This window comes from Protopterus annectens, chromosome 13.part0, assembly GCF_019279795.1.
Source record: "Protopterus annectens isolate FY-2018-M chromosome 13.part0, PAN1.0, whole genome shotgun sequence".
Classification (NCBI taxonomy): domain Eukaryota; kingdom Metazoa; phylum Chordata; order Ceratodontiformes; family Protopteridae; genus Protopterus; species Protopterus annectens.
The window spans coordinates 383417914-383438259 of NC_056747.1; the positions used below are offsets into that span (position 1 = coordinate 383417914).

The window sequence follows — 20346 nt, forward strand, 5'->3', positions numbered from 1 at the left end:
TAATCAACATATGGGTGACTCCCAAAGCTGAAAGGGGTAGCGAGGACAACAGGTGGCTAGAGTAGATGAGTTGTCCAGCAGTCCAGGCAGGAATGGCCTAGAAAAGGCAGTCCTGGGCATGAAGTGATCAATTTTGTAATGTTTGGTGAAGGTGTATTACAGAGGATCAAGTAGCAGCTTCTATGATAGACTTGGCATCTACTCCCTTGTGAAAAGCCCCTGAGGAAGCTGCTACCCATTGGGATGAGCCTTCAGGCAGTAAAGAGAGACACCCTTAGAGATCCAAGTTGTAATATGTTTGGAGACCTGCTGGCTCAACCTAGGACTCATAAAAGATAAACAGCCGATCAGTTTGCCTGAAGGATTTAGTTTTGTTCAGATAATCTCAGTTGCCTGTGAATGTCCACAGAATGCAAGATTTCTTCACCTCTATTTTTTGGGGATTAGGAAAAAGTGGGTAGGTGAACAGCCAGACTGAAAGACAGCTTGTTCACTACCTTAGGCATGAAGGATGGATTAGCCTCGAGAGTCACCTTGTCCTTCTGGAAAATGAATGAGAATGGCCATGAGAACTTGCAACTCAAACTCACCTAGCAGAAGTGAGAGACAAGAGTAGGACATTTTTCCATCTGCAGAATTTTAATGATGATGCTGGTTCAAAGGAAGGTAATATTACGCTTTTCCAGCACAAAACTGAAATCCCAAGGGGGAGAGATTGGTTTCCTTGGTGGGTTAGGATGCAGAACTCCCCCTGACGAAAAGCTCAACTTCCACTCTAGCCATAAGCATACAGGTTAACGAGGCTGTCATGCATTGATGACAGACAGGTGAGCTTTTATAGAAGGGTAAAGGCAAGCCTGAATGAAGTATTTTGTGTCTGAGGGATCAAAATCCTATCTATAAGGACCAAGTGACAGAGGAAAGATTTGGGTGGACAAGCAATCTTTATTTTTTGAGTGGTCAAGTCCAGTTGGAGAGGTATGTTTCTGTAATTTCACTTTGTCAAATGAAACAGGGGAACCCAATGCTGCCTCGGCCAAAAGAAGGGCCAAGTAAAAGGAGTGTATGTGTTTCCTTTTGTGCCTTCAGAAGGATTTTATGGAAGCACAAATAGTGGGGGAAAAGGCACAGAGGAACTTTCCTGTTCACTAGAAGAAGGCATCTGTCCCTCCAGGTTGCAGGACAAGGTTCCCTGGTGCAGAATTGGGGGAGCTGATGGTTGGTTAGTAATCCAGAGAGGTCCATCTGAGGAGGAGGACCTCCCTGAAGAGTGACTGCCTGGAAAACCTGCCTGTTTAATGTCCTTTCATGGGGGTCCTCCAAGGTGTGGCTTATAAAGTATGTCAGCACATTATCCTGTGAAGGAATGTATGTGGCTATTTAGGTGATGTTTATCTGGATGTCTAAGTTTCATGCGTCCTGTGCTACTTTGCACAATTAGTAAGACCGGATACCTTCCTGTTTTTGCATCACATGACTTTGGTGGTGTGCATGGACATAGGAGTGGGTCCAAGTTTCCATAGGTGGTAGAAGGTCTGCAGTGCTTACAGAAAAGCCCTTATTTCCTTCAAACTGATTTGGTTCTTTAGGAACTGAGGTTGCCATCTGCCCTGCACAGTGTGAAAAGCTCATCCGGCCCCCCCCCCCCCCCCCCAAGCCTCGTATGATGCATCTGTGTAAACTTCTTGAAGAGGAGGAGTTAGTGTGGAGGGATGTCCTTGACCAAGATTAACCTGCTCCTTTCTACCAAAGTAGCTCCTTTTGGAGACAAGTAAGGAGGGGAATTAGGGTGTCCAGGGGATGACAGTGTTGGCACCACACAGACTTCAGGTATCGTTGGATTTTTCTTATGTGAACTCTAGCCAGGGGAAGTATAGGAATGGTGGCCACCATGAAACCCAAAATTCTTAACATCTCCCTTGCTGTGCAATGTTTTGCTGGAAATACCCCCCAAAAAAATTTGGACAGACTGAACTTTCTCCTGGGCCAGGAAGACGCACATTTTCTGTGGATCTAGTTTGCAGGCCAGTAAAACCAGGTCCTCTGTAGGGACTATCTTGCAAAATCCAGACCTAGCAGGAGTTGGAGGGTGAAGTGTAGATGCTGAAAGACTCCTGGAGAGATAACTTGGATCAACAGGTCATCTAGGCAGGGGAAATTTTGAATTCCCTAGGTGAGACAGAATGCCACCACTGGAGCTAGATACTTTGCGAACACCCTTGGTGCTGTGGAAAGACCAAAAGGCAGTGCAGTAAATTGAAAAATGAGAGGAGCCAGATATAAACCTGAGGAATTTCCTGCAGGAAGGATGAATGGGTATGTGGAAATCAGTATCCTTCGGATCTCGGGACACTAGAAAGGCCTAGGGGCGAATGACTGGCAGGAGAGTTGGAAGGGCGCATTTTGAAACTTTCAGGAAAGCATTTAGAAGAGAACGGTCTAGAATGGGTCTCCACTATCCTTTCCTTGGCACCAGAATAACTCTGGAATATAATCCTTTGGGACTTGTTTGACGGAGCTCTGAATTCAGGATGCCCAGAAATAATGGGGGTGAGGAGAGAGAGTTGGTTGTGAGGAGGATGTGGCATGCCTTTCAGTGGGGGAATATTTTCCCAGGACATGGCATAACCACGTTTGATGATGGACAGGACCCATTTGTCTGTGATAATAGTTTCTCACCAAGCCAGGGACAGTGAGTGTCTTTTGGAAAGAGGAGTTATGAGGCTGAGGGAAAGGAAGGGTGCTGCAAAGGTAGTCACAGATTTTTATTTCCAGAGGGAGGCCTTGAAGATGGAGGCTTCCTATTACGTTTGTCAGAGTATGTTTTCCTAGGGGAGTTTTCTTTGTTTCTGAGATGCCCTAGGGTCAGAGGAAGGATGTAAATTTAGATGGGTTGTTCCTATGGTATCTAGGAACTGAGGAGAGTAGAATCAGCCTGCGGTCTTTCATAGTCTTACCTTGGACTTGAAGAATTTTAAATACAGTGGCACCCAGAGGACCAAACAGTACGACTTTGTCCAAGGGGGAGTCTAAGTTTTGATTTGCTGGCTATAAAGCCATGCATATTTGGAAACAGCAGACCCAGAAACTGCTGTCCTAGATGCATCTATAACATCGTAACTCCACTTAATGTTGTACCAGGCTATTTTAGTGGTCTGGAAAAGTTGATTCAATATTTGTTGCCTTGATTCTGCAGTTGGAAGGTCCAGTGTAACTGTTCAAGGAGTGAAGTATCAAAATCAAGTAATAAGTCATTTGAGTCTGGTAGTTAACTGCCCTAAAAAACAAGATTAGGAGGAGTATATACCTTTTTCCTCATCTGTCCATAGCACTACTGTGTTTGTCTGTAGGTAGAGCACTGGCACTGTGTAAGAGCTTAGAGGGCTTATCTAAAGCAAGAGATGCACAAGAATCCTATGGCGGACCCCTCTGTAGTAAACACTTAACGTAATCAGGCACCTTGCAAAACCAGTCTGGTGGTCAAGAGTCAGGCGCTCAAGAGGTAGACTGAAAAGTGTACTGGAAAGCCTCAAGATGGGACTGGGGAAGGGGCAGAAGTTCCCATTTCCAAAAGGCTGTAGTACACTTTTGCACATCAGAGACCTCAGTGGATAGTCTCTCCAAAGTCTGGACAGTTTCTCCAAAGGAAGCTTCATCAACTGAGGAATCCAAAGACACTGAGTCCTTTTCATCTGAAGAGATTTGTCTGGGAGAATGATCTGAATCAACCTTGTTCTTCTTAAGAAGATACTAGAATAGGTTTTTGAGGAGGAACCTGTGGTTATGGAGACTCAGAGGTGATGGGCTTCAAAGCCATAATAGTTTTGAACAATCCCTGGGAGAAATCCAGCCATTACTTTTTTCTAGCTGCTCAAGAAAATGCCACATGTCTAGTCTTTTTTTCTTCTTCTGGGTGTGAAGTCTGCCTGGATGGGTTGCAGAGGTCCGGAACCCTGTTCTCTATTAATGTATCTGGAATATCTTCCCTAACATTTGAGAGATGCCATGGGGGCTCTCAGACAGGAGTCATGATTCACTGGATGTATCCATAGTCTTCCAGGCCCCAGGAGCCACACAGACATGTGAAGGGGTCTCGGTGGCAGGCAACTAAGTGGTAACCTGACATACTGTGGGCTTTGCAACCTCAGTGTACGAAGTCTGAAATGTTCGACTGCGGATCTGTTCTGGGCCTGTAACACACCTCTCAAAAGTCCAGAGTTTTGCCTCATATTTTTGGTCTGTTTCTCCTAAAATTTGTAGTTTTCTGGCAAATTGCTGAGGAATGAAGTCACTAAGTAATGACGTGCATTTCAGTTTCAGACTTCATATCCTTCAGAAAATGTATTGTGACAAAAAAAATTATTCTAGCAACTTCCTAAGTTTATAAGAGCAACAATTAAACTCTGTCCCTATTCTTGGGGCTTTGTCCAGAATTTTGTGCCAACAGTTTAAGGGGTATGGGCTCCAAAGCTTCTTGGGTGGAAGATGGATGCCCTTGGATGCAGACTCTGCCATGTCAGTCTGGGCCAAGCATTTAATATGCGGAGTGTCTAGAAAGGTGCTGAGAGAAGGAAGCCTTAATTTAATGGTCTTGCGAAGTAACAATTGACAAATGGAGCAACATATAGGATTAATGTTCCTGACCTAGACAGGAAAGACCCTTGGTGAGCAAGCCATTGCACAGAATCTGCCTACCATACACTCACACTTGTCCCTCCTTTATGACATCTAACAAATTTGAACAAAAACAGCATAAACAAAACAAAATTAGGGTTCCTCAGCGGTGCACATATCTGAAAAAGAAAGTGAAGCAATAATACCAGCAACCAAATAGCAATCAGTCCGGACACGCAACCTACATTCAAGCTGGTGGTTAGACAGTGAGGATCCATGCTTGTACAACTGTCTGTAATTTATATGCTTATGAACGCAGGTCATGAGTCAGATGCAAGACCATGGGAAGATGAAGCTTTGGTACTGGACATAAGCAGTGACAACACACATGTAAGGAATACGACGACTTCACTCAGGACATTCTTGGAGTTTAAAAGTGGTGGGGGTTCTACCGTGAAATTCAAATTAATTTTAACTGTTGCAATTTATACTTCAAAGTGCTAAGACTTAAAGTATTCAGTCTTGGACTTCTGATAGAGAGGCCAGGCACCCTCTGCCACTCAACAAATACAGCAAAGCACTGAATCAAAAAGACCTGGGGCCCATGTAAGTGCTGGGGAGAGGAAACGCCCCCGTCAGGTGTAAAATTCAAAAGCTACAAGCTTGGCCTCCCCCTAAACAACACCTACTGGCCAAGGACCAACGTCTCTTGCACAAAAACATTCCAAGAAAAGAAAGCAACCTCTAGTAGCACATGATTTAAGCTATCACTGCAAGACATCTGGTCACCTACTGTGGTACAGCAGGACAACTGTCAAGGCATGGGAAGTCAGATGTCACTTTCCCACTTCCAGCCTCCACAGGGGCAACAAATGTTGAGGATATGAAAAAACATGCACATTAATGGGAGGAGGCAGACAAACCTAAGCCTCTTCAGGGCTGACACCTTTATGCCCTCACTAGAGTAAATGCATCACCAAGGCTTCATACTCTGTCAGTGGAATATTTTGAAATCAATTTTTCAGACTTGTTAGCACACTAGACAAAGTGTCTCTCTCCCTCTCTTCAAAGAAAAAAGAAGGGCACCCACTTGCCTCAAGATCAAAAGCTTTCTTATTCTCTAGGAAAGTGTTTAGGTTGCAACCCATGAAGCATGGTTGCAACCCCTATGAAGCAGGGTTTTCAGTTTAAACTGTCAACAAAACTGACAAATTAACAATCTCTCTCAGAAAACCCACAGAAGGTTGTAACCCTTTTATCGGTCTACTACACTCGCATCTGTTTACGATTCTTTTCAAGAAGTCACGTCTTGGAAAGATATTTAAATCAAAAGCAAAAAAGATCTTGATTGTGTTGTGCTTGATTCACTGACAATAATAAAAGGAAAAATGCTGTACTTGTGGCAGCTCCTGAGGTCACCTGGATGAAGTGGCAGACAATGATGATCTCTGTTTGACAAGAAACAAGGATGGCACAGGTTGCTGCCTTCTTTACACAATGAAGGCATATTTCCAATTCATAATGACAATGACGCAGCAGTCATCTTTATGATGACAAAAATTCTTCATCTAAGGAAATATTAACAGATGCTGATTATTCTTGAGACAGGTAGATTCTGATACAAACATTAAAGGACTTGATGCAAAACAATGCTGTTCATCCAGATACTCAAGCACCAACTAGACCCACCAGGACTACCGAACACACAAATGAAATCTCACATTTACATCTTCATTAAATAAATGATCTAGCAAAAATGGGATCTACTTCTCAACTGTTCAGATAAGCCGCCCATTACATGTTTGGAATTTCCTTTTTAAAAGGGAAGACAGGTTTGCCCGGCACGATTTAGAAAAAAAAGCATGTTTTACTATAACTATAACCATCACCTATTTCTTTGCTATATCATATTTTATCAGAGCAATTCTCAACAGATTCACACAAATCTTGACAAAAGTCAGATTATTTAAAGAATGGAATGCAGCACAAAGACAGCAGAGAAAAAAAGAAGTTATGTACTCACAATGTTCCATGCGAGTTGTTCCATCTCGGCTTCATTCTTCACTGATGGGTTTGGAGCCAATCCTCAGCTCCGACACGGCCGACTAGCAAGCTCAAAGTTCTCCAGTAGCTCAAGACCCAACCCCTTATCCCACAATGCACTGCTGGAATTATCAGATCTTGTTTGCTGCGTACCATATAGAAGTACAATAATTATTCTGCCTAGAAATGAAGACACATTGAAAAACCAGGATGAAGACAGCCTCCAGGTCAACTGCCAGCCAGGAGGGGGAAGGAGAGAGGGATGCGAGAATGAAGGCGAGATGGAACAACTCATATGGAACGTTATGGTGAGTACGTAACTTCTTTATGTGAAGTTGTTCTATCTCACCGCTCATTCTTCACTGATGGGTAGCGTCCCTAGCACCCTGATCTTGGGTGGCTCACGAAAGTACACTCTCTAGAACCGTAGAACCAAATAAAGCCCTGTCCCTGGAGGCCTTATCCACTTTGTAATGAGTTATAAAAGTGCAAGGTTTAAACCATGTGGCTGCTGCACAGATGTTGTCCAAAGGTAATTTGGTTTGAAAGGCTGAAGAGGTAGAAACTGCTCTGGTTGAATGAGCCTTCACCTTACGAGACAAGGGCATGTTATGACAAGAATATGTGTAAGTGATACAATCAGACAGCCACTTAGGGTTGTTTTGACAACTGGTTTACCTTTCCTGGCCTCAGAAAAAGACACAAAAAGCTGATTTGATTTCCTAATGTCTTTTGTTTGGTCTAAATAAAATCTAAGTTGTCTGTGAACATTGAATTTGTGCAACATATATTCCAATTTGTTGGTGTGATTAGGGAAAAAAACGGGCAACTCAATGACTTGATTGATGTTAATCTCAGAACATACTTTAGGCAAAAAGGATGGATTTTCCCTGAGAGAGACTATCAGCAAGGCAGACCATTTAAGGGGGCTTGATGGACACGGCTTGGAGCTCTGACACTCTACGGGCTGAAGTGATGGCTACTAGGAAGATAGTTTGCCATGACAGAAATTTTAGTTCACAAAATGAAGCAGGCTCAAAAGGAGGAAGAATGATGCGAGATAACAAAATTCAAATTCCAGGGAGAGTAAGGTGTCGTCACTGGAGACGTCATGTGAAAAGAACCTTTTAGAATAGTCTTAGACAACTGGTGAGTCATAATATTCAATTCATCGATCCCTAGATGGAAATTAGATATAGCAGCTAATTGTACTCGCACCGTAGCAGCCACTGCTCCTTTGCTGAAAATTTCTGTCAAGAATTGTAAAATAGAAGACGATGGTGCTTGGTACGGGTCAATGTTATGGGAAGAAGCCCACATGGAGAACCTCTTCCACTTACGATACAATTTTCTAGTGGAAGGTTTAAAGGAAGCCAACAAAATTTGACTAGTGTCATGAGAAAAGACTATAAAGCCCGGCTATGTGGGGAATTAAGAGCAGCCAAGCAATTAGCTTCAGTGTCTGCAATGATGGATGAAGATCCCCTGATGGATGTGTCAATAAGTCCGGAACTGGGTCCAGGATTCATGGATCTTCCAGAATGTAATGGCAAAGAAACAGAAACCAAATCTGCCGAGGTCAATGAGGGGCTATAAGGATGATAGTCTGTCCCAGCAACTTTGCTTTCTGTAAAAATCTGGGTATCAAGGAAATTGGGAGAAATGCATAGAGGAGACCCGGAGGCCATTTGTGGACAAGAGCATCCCTCGAGGAGTGACCTGGCGTAGGAATCAGGGCAAAATAGCTTCTGCATTTGTTGTTGATATGACTGGCGAACAGGTCGCAGAAAGGCTGGCCCCATTTGTGGAAAATCCTGTCCGCAATCTCTTGTTTGAGGGACCATTCGTGGGGCAATAAAATTGCCCTGCTCAGTCTGTCTGCTATGACGTTGGATTTGCCTGGTATGTGTGTTGCTAACAAAGTGCTGGGGTGACACTGCCCACTGCCATACTCTGAGGGCTTCTCAGCAATGGGGGGTAAGACCTGGTCCCGCCTTGCTTGTTCAGGTACCAGACCACTGACATGTTGTCTGTCTGTATTGCAACTGTCCCTAGAGGAAGAGAGTCCTGAAAGTATTGCAACACTAGAAGCACTGTTCTCATCTCCAGGACATTGATATGCAGATGTGATTCTTGATCTGTCCATGTGCCTTGGGCAGTCTTTCCCTGAAAAAGCCCCCATCAGGGAAGCGTCCGTGGTTACAGTGGCAACTGGAGGGGGTAGCATGAAGGGAAATCCTATTGTGACATGAGGAGACATCAACCACCACTGAAGATCCTTTCGTTATCAGGATCATGTGATTCATTGGAAGTTCTTGGTAAGACCATTGCGTGAATAGAAGCCATTGAAGGATTCTCATATGCATCCTTGCTAACGGGATTGCTAAGACTGCGGCTGCCATCAATCCTAGTACTTTCAATACCTCTGCAGCTGGTGCTCTATTCTTTGATACAAAGGACATGATGTGCTGGCGAAGAATACAAATCCTTTCTGGTGGAAGACGAAGAGTGGTAGTAGATGTGTCTAATTCTGTCCCTATAAAAATGATATGCTGCGATGGCAACAAGGCAGACTTTTCGAAGATGACTGTAATGCCTAGCCGATAGCAGTGTGTCAGAGTAGCCTCTCACTTGAAGAAGTTGATGCCTGGTGGTGGAGGTAAGGAGCCAATCGTCCAAATACGGAAACACCTGGAATCCTAGACACCTCAGGTGAGCCGTGACTACTGACATGCACTTGGTGAACACTGTGGGGGCTGTAGTGAGACCAAAGGGCAGAGCTTAGAATGGATAATGATTGGCTCCCAGACGAAAAGCAGATGATTTCTGGATGGCCTGGCCATCTTTATGTGGTAGTACGCATCCTTCAGATTGATTGAGCACATCCAATTGTCCTTCCTTAAAAATCGGAGTATGGACTGTAGCGTGAAAATTCGGAACTTCTCTTTTCTCACAAATTGGTTGAGTCTGCTGAGATCCAAAATGGGTCTCTAGTCCCGTTTTCTTTGGAACCAAAAAGAATCTTGAGTAAGTTCCGAATCCTGCTTGGTCTGCCGGGACTGGCTGGATGACTCTTTCTAGAAATCGGCGTACGTCTATTGCTGCTTGTCTCATGCGACTGGGTGGAACATCCGGGATTTTTTTGACGGGAAGGGGCTGGATGGAGAATGGTATGAAATACCCTCTGGAAATGATACTTTGTACCCAAATGTCGTTTGTTATATTTAGCCAGGCTTCTGGATACGACAAGCGACCCCCAACTGCCTCCAGAGTACGGCAGCCAGGCCTCCCGACCAGAGAAGTGATCTGTCACCCTGGTGTTGCGGACCCCCTCTGCCACGAGGGCGGCGTCTTCCACTGTAACCCCCTCTTCTGCCTCTGGAGGAGGGCTCTCCACATGCGTCTTGAAAGGCTCCTTGGGCTTTCCGGAACCGCATCTTTCCTCCCCTCTGACCTTTAGGAAAGGGTCAAGTGGGGGTGGAAAAACAGACTTTGATGGCAGACAGAGTCTTTCCCTCTTGCTCTCCACCTTTGGCCCAAACAAGGATGAGCCGTCAAATGGGGTATTCATAAAGGAGGACTTGAAGGGTTCCGCGAAGGAACAGTCTCGCATCCAGGCATGCCTACAAAGAGCAATTCCTGTGCCTGCAGCTCTACTCAAACCATCAGCTGCGTAAGATACGAGACGCATGTACGAGTTGACTATCGAATTGAAAGTAGCGAGCTGAGTGGCAATCTTGTCGGATACACTCGTAGCTACAGCACTCTGAAGAGCATCTCCCAACTCCTTAAGGAGATCTCTTTGCAGTCTAGTAAAATGTGTCAGGTAGTTCAGTGATCTGAGTGCGAAAGTCGCTGAACTAAACATGCATTTCTCATATCTATCCATGAGCCTAGATTCTCTGTTAAGAGGATGGATAGATGAGGAAGTCTCACACATTTCCTTTTTGGTGGCTGCCGCCACCACCATGGCATAAACAGGGACTCCCCTTGGTCAAAAAGGACTTATCCATGGGGGCAGAAATAAACTTATTAGGCCTTATTAGGCCTCCTAGGAACAGGTTCCATAGATTCTGGTGACTCTCATGCCCTACGAGAGACCAGATCCATTAGCTCATCTAAGACGGAGATACTCAAGAGATGGAAGGTTGAGACCTGAATGCCTTCAGGAGAACCAACTCGTCCCCAGTAGGGCTCTTGGACTGCTAATCACCCCTCTGCCTAAGAATTTCAAGAATCTCCGCAAAGGAGATGCCCTCAGAGGGGATCTAAGGGACCCTTCTGATTCATCCAAATCGGTGCCCAATGTGAGAGACTCCCGTGGGGAGTCCAAATGCCTCCTCTTGCATAATCTCTTCCTGGGGATATCTTCAGGGAGAACTTCTGGAGAGGTCTCAGAAGAGCAGGGAGCGCCCTGTGGGGCTACCTGAGGTTCTGGGTCTCTATGCTTGGTATGACTGGAGGAAACAGAAACTGACACAGGCACTTTAGGGGAAGAAGAGGCCAGACCTTGACAACTCGCCTCATGGCTTCGAATGCGCCTCGGCTCCGATGAGGAGTCGACGGATTCGAAGGAGCCGCGATCCCCTCCCGCACCAAAGCTTTGGGCTCCGAGCCCAAGGTAGGAGCAGAGCTCACCCGAGCAGACGCCCCGAGAGGAACAGTCGGCAACAAGTCAGTGCGACTATCCTCCCCGTACCCGACCAGAGTGCCGGCTCCTAGAGTCCCCGGTCGTTGCCGAGAACGTCCGAGCAGATGGAGCAGATGACACTGGAGCAGGTGTCGGCTCCAAGGGATCCACAATCATCAGGTCAGCCTCCTCAGACTCCAAAGGTCCGGTATGTCTCAGAGGAGGAGCAGACAATTCGGGAGTAATGGTCCTCTGCTCCGATGGTTGGGTCTGAGCAGACAGCAATTTAGCTAGGCCTGGTGCCTTTAAGAGTTTCTGAACCAGCTGGTCCATATTCAGATTGGACAGGCTGACAGAAGACCTGGTAGAGTGAACAGATGGAGCCGATTGGAGCAGTATTGATGGAGGTTTTTCGGCAACTGGTTCCAGAGCAGTATCCCGGTTCCGAAAAGAACAGACTGTCGGCTCCGAAGGCAGTGGAGCCGAAGTCACCACACTTTCTGACTTTTTTCCTATCAGCTGTGTTGGCTGGCTCAAAAGGAGGCAGTGTGAGCGTTTCTAAAACAAAATTGAGGTCCCAAGTAGGTACTGGTGCTCTCCTTGGGGGTCTTATGTTTTTTGCCCCTCTGAGGTACTTCCTTAGTAGTGGATGTGAAAAAATAGGAGGTTCCGTATTGTAATGAGCTGAAATGGCAGAGGCATGGATCTTAATAAATGAGGATGGTCCTTTGTCCAGCATCTCAGTTAGGTATTGTAAAATCTGAGGTATATTTGGGTCAAGTGGTTCGAGACCTTGTGCCTGGTTCCAAGCACAGAATCTCTTCCATTTTTCTGCACAAGATTTCCTAGTGCTGGGCCTCCTGGTTCTAAAATGACATCCATAACAGCTTTAGAGAGAGGTGTGGTCTGAGTGACTATATTATCTGCCATGCAGCCAGATTTAAGGTTCTGAGTTGACTGTGTAGAATCTGGTTTTGTTGAGTCAGAAGATTAGGAATTTTGAGGTAAATGCCAGGCTGGGGCTTGCGACAAGCTCTTTATGACTGGGTACCAGTGCTGGAGTGGCCAGTCTGTGGCAATCAGGATCATTTTGGCTTCTCTTGTCCGACGTTTAGGAGCACCTTGGGAAGAAGAGGCAGTGGAGGGAAGGTGTAAACTGTCAGGGTTTTCCAGCTGAATGAAAGAGCATTCACTTTCCATGCTTGTGAGTGATAAGTCCTTGTGCAGAATTTCTGTAGTTGGCAGTTGTGAGGGGAGGCAAAAAGATCTATGTCTGGGCGTCCCCACTTCCTTATCATGCTGAAGACCTTTGGATTTAGTTTCCATTCGTGTGGATCCATGAGATTTCTGTTTAGTTCGTCTGCCAGTGTATTTTTCGTTCCTGGCAGGAATTGTGCCTGCAGATGTACTTGATAGGTCAGTGCTGTGTTCCACAAAGTCATGGCTTGCCTGCAGAGGGGGTAGGAATGTGTACCCCCTTGCTTGTTTATGTACCACATAACTGTGGTGTTGTCCGTCTTTAGTAATAGTTGTCCTGGATGTAGTAGATCCTTGAAAGCTGTCAGGGCATTCTGTACAGCTAGCATCTCTTTTTGATTGATGTGAAGATACATTTGTTCCCTGGGCCACGTGCCCTGAATACATTTTCCTGCCATGTGTGCCCCCCCAGGCATAATCCTATGCATCCGCTATTGTCTGCCTGGCTGTGGGTAAGGTGAAAGGTTGTCCCTTGTTGTGGTGACAGGCCCGGGACCACCATCGAAACTGCTGTTGTAGACAGGGAATTATAGTTATTATTGTTTCCAGGCTGTGGCAATGTTGAGTCCAAACACTTTTTAGATACCATTGTAGTTTCCTCGTATGCAGTCTTGCATACGGAATTAGTAGGATGCCATGAAGCCCAGGGCCTGCAGAATTTTTCTTGCAGGGAGCTGGGTCTTTGTTGCCATAATCTGAAAGTAATGAGTCAGTTGCCTTTGTCTGGCGTGAAATAAGCCATCTGGGCAGTTGTATTTCAGTTTGCACCCAGGAATATTCTCTCTTGAGAGGGCACTAGTTTTGATTTCTTTTCGTTTACTGTGTACCCTAGGCAAATTAATAACCTTTTTACAAACGCCATATGTTTTAGTACAATGTCCTTGCTCTCTGCTTGAATAAGGCAGTCGTCCAAATAGGGATATATTTGAATTCCTCTTTGTCTGCAAAATGCAATTACTGGTGCCAGGCATTTTGTGAAGACCCTGGGCGCAGTAGATAAGCCAAAGGGCAGTGCAGAGAATTGGTAATGCATTGACCCAGCTATGAATCTGAGGTATCTTCTGCAAGATTGTCTGATTGGGACATGCAGGTATGCCTCCTTGAGGTCCAAAGTAACTAGCCAAGCCTTCTTGCCCAGCATGGGTAGAAGTTGCTGCAGTGTTAACATTTTGAATTTTGGAACATCCAGGAAAGTATTTAGGATTGACAAGTCCAGTATTGGTCTCCAGGCTTTTTCCTTTCTGGGTACCAGGAAAAGTCTTGAGTAAAATCCTTGTCCCTGTTCTTGCTGTGGTACTCTGAATAGCTCCCATGTCCATGAGAGCAGCAACTTACTTTTGTGCCTCTGCCCATTGGTTTTGTGGCAGGTCCGGCATACCTTTTGATTTTGGAAGGGTGTGAAAGTGGAACCTGTAACCCTGAGAAACTATATTCAGTACCCATTTGTCCTGGGTGATTATGTGCCAATTTTGTGATAAAAGTGCTAGCTTTCCCCCTAGGGGTGTTGCCAAAAGCTAAGTGCTTGGCCTTTGTAGAGGGATGTCATTGGGACTGTTTCCTATAAGGTTGTGATTTGTCTTCTCCTTTGGTGGCAGAAGCACCCCATTGTTTAGGTCTGTAGGAGCCTTGGGGCTGAGATCTGCCTCTTGGGCGTCTGTATCTGCCTCTTTGTGGCCTGACACCGGAAAGGACCAATTTTTTGAAGGCCAGTTTCTGCTAAACCTAGGTGGTTGAACCTGTAAGAAATCCTTTACTGTCTGCATTGATTTTGCTTTATCCTCCATTTTCTTTTAACACCTCTTCTGCCTTAACACCAAAGTATTATGCTGTAGTGGAGCATTCAATAATTTTACTTTAACATGTTCAGGTAAACTTTGTGCTTTCAACCAAGCATGCCTTCGAATGACAGAGCCTGCAACTGCAGCTCTGCAAGAAGCCTCTAATGAATCAAAACCACATTGCAGAGTATGCTTTCCCACTTGTTCAGCTGCATGCAATAAATCCTGCATTTCCTTATTGTCAGGACTTTGAGTTTGTAAGCAGTTTCTGTTTTAACAAAGACATGAGGTACTGTTGATATTTAAGCATGTGAAACTGGCAGTTTAAAGCCCTTACAGCTAAAGTAGCAGCAGTGTAAACTTTTTCCCCCATCTATCCAGAGCTCTAGAATCCTTATCAGATGGGACAGGGTTTTTTGCAGTGGAAGCCTTAACCCCTTTGGGACCCTGAGAAATTGTTTCTGGGTCAGCAGCAGGGTTTTTATAAAGAAATTTATGGGAGTCAGGGACCCTGTCTGGCTTGACTGGTGCAGGGGATAAAGAATCAGGAGAAAGACTGGATTCAGAAAAAACATCAACAATATCAAGCACAGGGGGGATAGACAAGGGCCTGTGCTGAGGCAGTAAAAGAAAGTCTCTGAGCCTTTTCTTGGATTCTGAATAATCCTGGCTCTCCCAGTGGAAATGCTCCCTCATGGTGTGCAGAGTTTCCCCAAAAGAATAATCCTCAGGTGGAGAGGCTGAAGGTACAGATTCTTCAGCATCAGAGTCCTCATAAGGAGGGAGAGAATAGCCCTGATCTGAAGAGGAATCAGAGGAAATAGAAACCTGGTCAGAGGAATCGTAGTCAGTGTCTTGCCTAGGCCTTTTATCAGGAGGGGGATGGGAACCCCTGATCAAAGTAATTAAGTCTTCGGCCATTTTAAGCATCTGTTTCTTTGGCATGGATGACTGTCCAGGAGAATGCTGTACTTGTTTCCTTGTCTTTAATGGTGTTTTTGACTGTGCCTTGGCTGCTGCAGTGGACTTAATAGTAAGCTGTGAAGGTCTAAAAACACCCTCAGAAGCCGATGCCTGCTCAGCGGCTCTGGGCCCATCTAAGGGAATAGTTTCCGTAGGCCCAATACCTTGAGTATCCCAGAGGCCTAGTTGTCTCCACGTGAGAGTCTGATACGGCCTGTGGCAATGAGGTAGCGGGTGTCAGGGGCTGCGAAAGCGCCTCATTGAGAACCGGCGACTGGCCTAGAAGAGGTTTTGGACCTTGGATGCCTGTCCTTTTCCTTGTCCTTGCGTTTTTTTTATGAATTCCGGTCGTCGGCTGTTCTGACGGCATTATGTAGTTCAACCTTCGGCCAAAGTAATGTAAAGCAAAATCAAACCGACGCTTAATAGTGCGTTTGTTGAATCTAGCACAAAACCGACAACGAGTAACGTTGTGGTCAGGGCCTAGACAAGGAATACAGTAAGAGTGAAAGTCCTTATGAGGTATTTGCTTCCCACAAGAAATACAATTGTTAACTTTTACTGACATCGGTCTGGAGCAAGAAAAAGTTTCCCCAACGGGGTACTTAGCTTTATTGAAGACTTCGGTTCTGAAACTCTATTTCGAAAATCTCAGGACTCGGCTGACCGGCACTTGCGAACTGCTTTTGCTTCGGGCACCGTGCGGCAAGAAAGACTGGAGAAAATGGCGTCGGTTGCATCTTTTATACCCCTGGCGCACTGACGTCAGGGAAGAGGCGACAGCAACTGACACCGGACCTTGACTTTGGAACTCGGCCCGACTGCGGGTAACCTGCCAGCAGGATAACCCAAGTGTAATGACTGCAACAGTGAAACACGATGAACATCATTCATTACTTTTGGCATGAATGATTTCCACATCTTTCCACCCACCCCACAAAAAATAAATAAAATCTGGCAAGAAAATCAACCCAAATGTTCTGACTTACTGTCACAATCATCCTCAGATGTAAGCAGCGCCTCACAATGATAAATGTTCAAGGAGCCAAACAGTGGATTTCTAAGGAGAGATTACCAACAGCAAAACTACCAACATCCATGTACCACTGTGAGAATTTGTGCAACCATGAAGTTACTATCACTATTTCAAAATATTTATCTTGCCTGTGGTCTTAAGTATTTCTTTTTCAGGAATTCTAACAAAATTTCCTAAGTTATTTATATCCTCCGCTTCCTGCCAGTTAGCCCTCTGCAATTAACTGGCTCATTCACACCACCCCGTAATTTTATCTGACATGAGTCAAAGAAAGAAAGGAGTTCTCCAACGAGGAACTCGCCTTTCTGACATCATTCTGGTGCAGACCGAATGACGCACATGAAATCTGCTTCAGGCTCTGGCAGCAAGAAAAGACTTAAATGAAGATGCAGCCTGAGTTTCTTCATACCAGAGTGTATTAATGTCAGGTAAGACGTCCATCAGCCTGGGAGGCAAAATAAGTTTCTCTGGTAGTTGGGTCGGCCGAGGACTTTCACAGCGGGAAATCCCAACAGTCCTGATTGCAACAGTGAAACACTAAGGACATCCTCCTCTTCCTGCCCTTTAGCCCTCTGGAATTAACTGGTTCATTTATTCTTTTGTGGGGTTTGACAATCATTCCGGTAGCTTTCACCCCCCCGTACAGCCACAGCCTGCTATGGAGGATGACATAAGTACTTGTTTTTCAGTAAGGCCTACAATATGTTTCCCTTTGCACATGCAGGAGTCCACCCACACTCTGTGGTAACTAGTGAAAGTGGCTTAATAAACTAATTCCAAGTCTCTAAATCTGTCCTGCATCACTGACACTAGCAAGCATCTACAAGCTGGTTTGGGAGTACAACCAATGAAACTACCTGGCTTCTCCAGCAATTCAAGTTACTTAAACTTAGATGCCTAGGCTGTAGTCTATGGCACAAGGCCAGGTGAAACGTATTGATTTTACTATACTATTATTGCACGGCATCAATCCTAGCTACTATTTTACTACCTGTTTAAGATCTCATTGGCTATTGTTAAGGTAGCTTCCACTCTAATTCCTTTTTTTTTTTTTTGTTAGCATACACAAACATCTTCATCATTCTTGAGCAGACTACTCCTACTTTACAATAAGATTCTTTCGTCTGAAAATAGGTTAAAATATTTCTTTAGACTAGTAAACTGAGCACACCTAGGGAACTATTGCAAGCATCTTCCTGTGGGAAATTCTACCTAAAAGAACATGCCACACCACAGGATATACAGTCTCACTCATTCCCCAAGCAAGGACAAGATTTGTGCTTGTTCATTGCTGGGAATTTTGCCACTGCTTGGAGAAACTCTAGCCAGAAAAAGGGATACGCAAGTTGTTTATAACCAAATGTTATGACACACTTACACTGACCTCTCCTTGAAGAACTTGCTGCTACAGTAAGCATCATTTAAACACTACTACTTAAAGGAGATAAAGAAACAGGGTAAAGAGGATGCTCCAGATTATTTTATATATATACATGTATAAATAATAATAATAATAGTTTGCATTATTTCACACACAAAGGAGAGAGAGAGAACAGCATGTGTGTGTGTTACAAGACAGCCTTCAGAAAAGAAAAGGCAAAAATCAGCAACCAGGTCAAAACTACATGGGATCAACATGCGAGAACAAAAGTAGAAAAATGCTTGGTACCATATTAAACATATATGTTTGTTTATACTCAACTTTCTCAGACACAATGCAAGCCAGAGAAAGAAGACTGCTCGATAAACTGGGACAAGCTGCTGCAAAATCCAGGTGAAACCTAATCAGAATATCATTTCGCTTTCCTAAAAAAAATTCAACTGTTTTCACATTAGAACAGTTTGCGAGTCTTGACTGCCATTCAAAACGAGCTCTGCAAAGTAATGTGATTAGCAATTTTTTGCACATGAAATAAAACTATGAACTTACCAAACTGTGTTGCTGTAGGGTATCCCTGGGGGTATCCTTGAGTGGTTGCAAATCCAGATGGTGTTGAAACTATGTAAGAGGTAAATGACGGTGGTAGGGCTCCCCTTCCAGGTGGAGGAGGCCCATACCCACCTACAAAATCCAAAAAGAAAATTAAACTTATAGGACAGAAGGTAAAGTAAATCTGTTTCTGTCAATTACAACAAAGCAACACATTCCGATGTTTTTAGGCATAATTAAAACTAGACAGCACCAAATAGTCAATACTATACAATCACTATTACTGCATCTATAAAAACAAATATATGCCATGTACTTACAAATATTTACCTTTACAGACCTGGTCTGTACATATTCTCTTCCTGTACATTTACATGCATCCTCCAAAGAATTAGCTTAAAAAAATTGAGAGAGAAAAAGCACTCACGGTAACACTGGATTTTTCAAGATGACTGTTCAGGCAGATACCACTAGAGGAGGCTGCTCATGCAATGGTCTCTGCCCTGCCAAATTTCATTTCCCAACAGTCTTTCCTGGAAACCCAGCTAGACCATTTTGTGTACTGCTTTGATTGTCTTTATATCTGTTCCAATGTTATGCTCACTTTAATTTCCTTAACTTCTGAAGCAACAGATTGAAACAGAAATACAAACATCACCTGTGGCAGGGTCAGGTGATTTGGTCACAATGACTAATATTAATGTGATATCCTGAAGTCAAAAAGGGAAAAGAAGGCCAATTATGATGACAACTATTTAAGATTTTGTTCCTGCAACAGCCTGGTGTAAACTTCTAGTCTATTAATTAACTGAGAAGTAAGGCAGTAGCAAAGCTTGAGACTGTTGTTAAAATGTTTGAACACTTCTTCCCCATACCCTAAATAGTTAAAATATTCTGTATTTGTGTTTATTTTAGTGCAAAGCTCTCTCTGGTTTTATTAATCAGTCTGGAGTAAGACAAAGATTTACCCCTGAAATAGCTTGGCGGAGTACAGTGGATCAGCATCAAATACATAATTATGTCCTCATCTTAAGCCAAGATAAATGTACCATTTACTGGCAGTCTTGTTACACTAAGCCTGAAGTCCCCATTATCTACATGGCGATTTCCAACAGTCAGGCTGCAAAACAATAACTCATCTAACACTTTAATACATCTACATACCACAACAGTTTTAAATTAGATTGAAAGTGCAAGTACCTTAAGCTTATTGTTCATCCTTGCATTTTAAATTAGTAGTAGAGATAATAATCACAGTGGAATGCATACCATAGATGGACTAATGCTGCAGAACTTAATCATGATGGCACTTTTGAGATGGTCAAGAACTGCCACACGCCAAAGCAATCCGAAAGACAAACAAGTACTTTACATGCTAAGATATCTTAAACATCTAGTATCTGTGAGCAAAGAATAGTTGTGTAAAATCTTACCATAACCATAGATGTCCCTCTCTTCCATATTGCAGTATTCTTGGTGAGGAATTTCCCACCTCAGGCGAGCTGTACGTCGGCTCCTATACAAAAGCTTCAGCTTGGCTTCTGTAGTTGCGTGGGATGTCGCACAAGACCATAAACTAGGAGCTTTAAATGTGGTGTCTGCGCACACAAACCTCAGAACTTGAAATCCCAGCAGGACAGGTCGAAATACAGTAGCAAAGAAATGTCAACCATAGGATCAGAGAGCCATTTTGTGGTTAAAATTGGTCACAGGGTAGCGTATAACCACTAGGAGACCTAAGACAGGTCAATAATGAGAGAGAGGGTTAGGAGGGTGGGAAGGAATACAGCAACATGGAAGAGAAGAATATCTATGGTTATGGTAAGATTTTTATACAACTATTTTATGTCCTTCTATTCCTATGTTGCAGTATTCTTGGTGTGAGAGAGTACCACAGCTTAGATGGATGGAAGGGAGGAGGTAGAATTAGCTGATACCACAAAGCCCTGCAGAACAGCTCTGGCAAAACTGGCACATGCCCTGGAGACATCATCTAGCTTGTAGAGTTTGGTGAAAGTGTGAATGGTGGACCATGTGGTTGCTTCCAGGATGGATGCAGTGTCCAGGCCCTTTAGGAAGTCTTTGGAAGCTGCCA

The 20346-nt window shown here is 44.2% G+C and overlaps 1 protein-coding gene across 5 annotated transcripts in view; it reads right to left on the reverse strand.

Annotated features, from left to right (window-relative positions):
- The window catches only part of DAZAP1 (DAZ associated protein 1), an 827692-nt gene that overhangs the window by 300744 nt on the left and 506602 nt on the right, over positions 1 to 20346 (reverse strand). For 3 of the 5 annotated variants that reach the window (XM_044053999.1, XM_044054000.1, XM_044054002.1), the window contains one exon: positions 18252 to 18383. In XM_044053999.1, coding sequence (XP_043909934.1) covers positions 18252 to 18383 — 132 coding nt within the window. The remainder of the gene's footprint in view (positions 1 to 18251; positions 18384 to 20346) is intronic. The other 2 variants (XM_044054003.1, XM_044054001.1) reach the window with 1 other exon arrangement.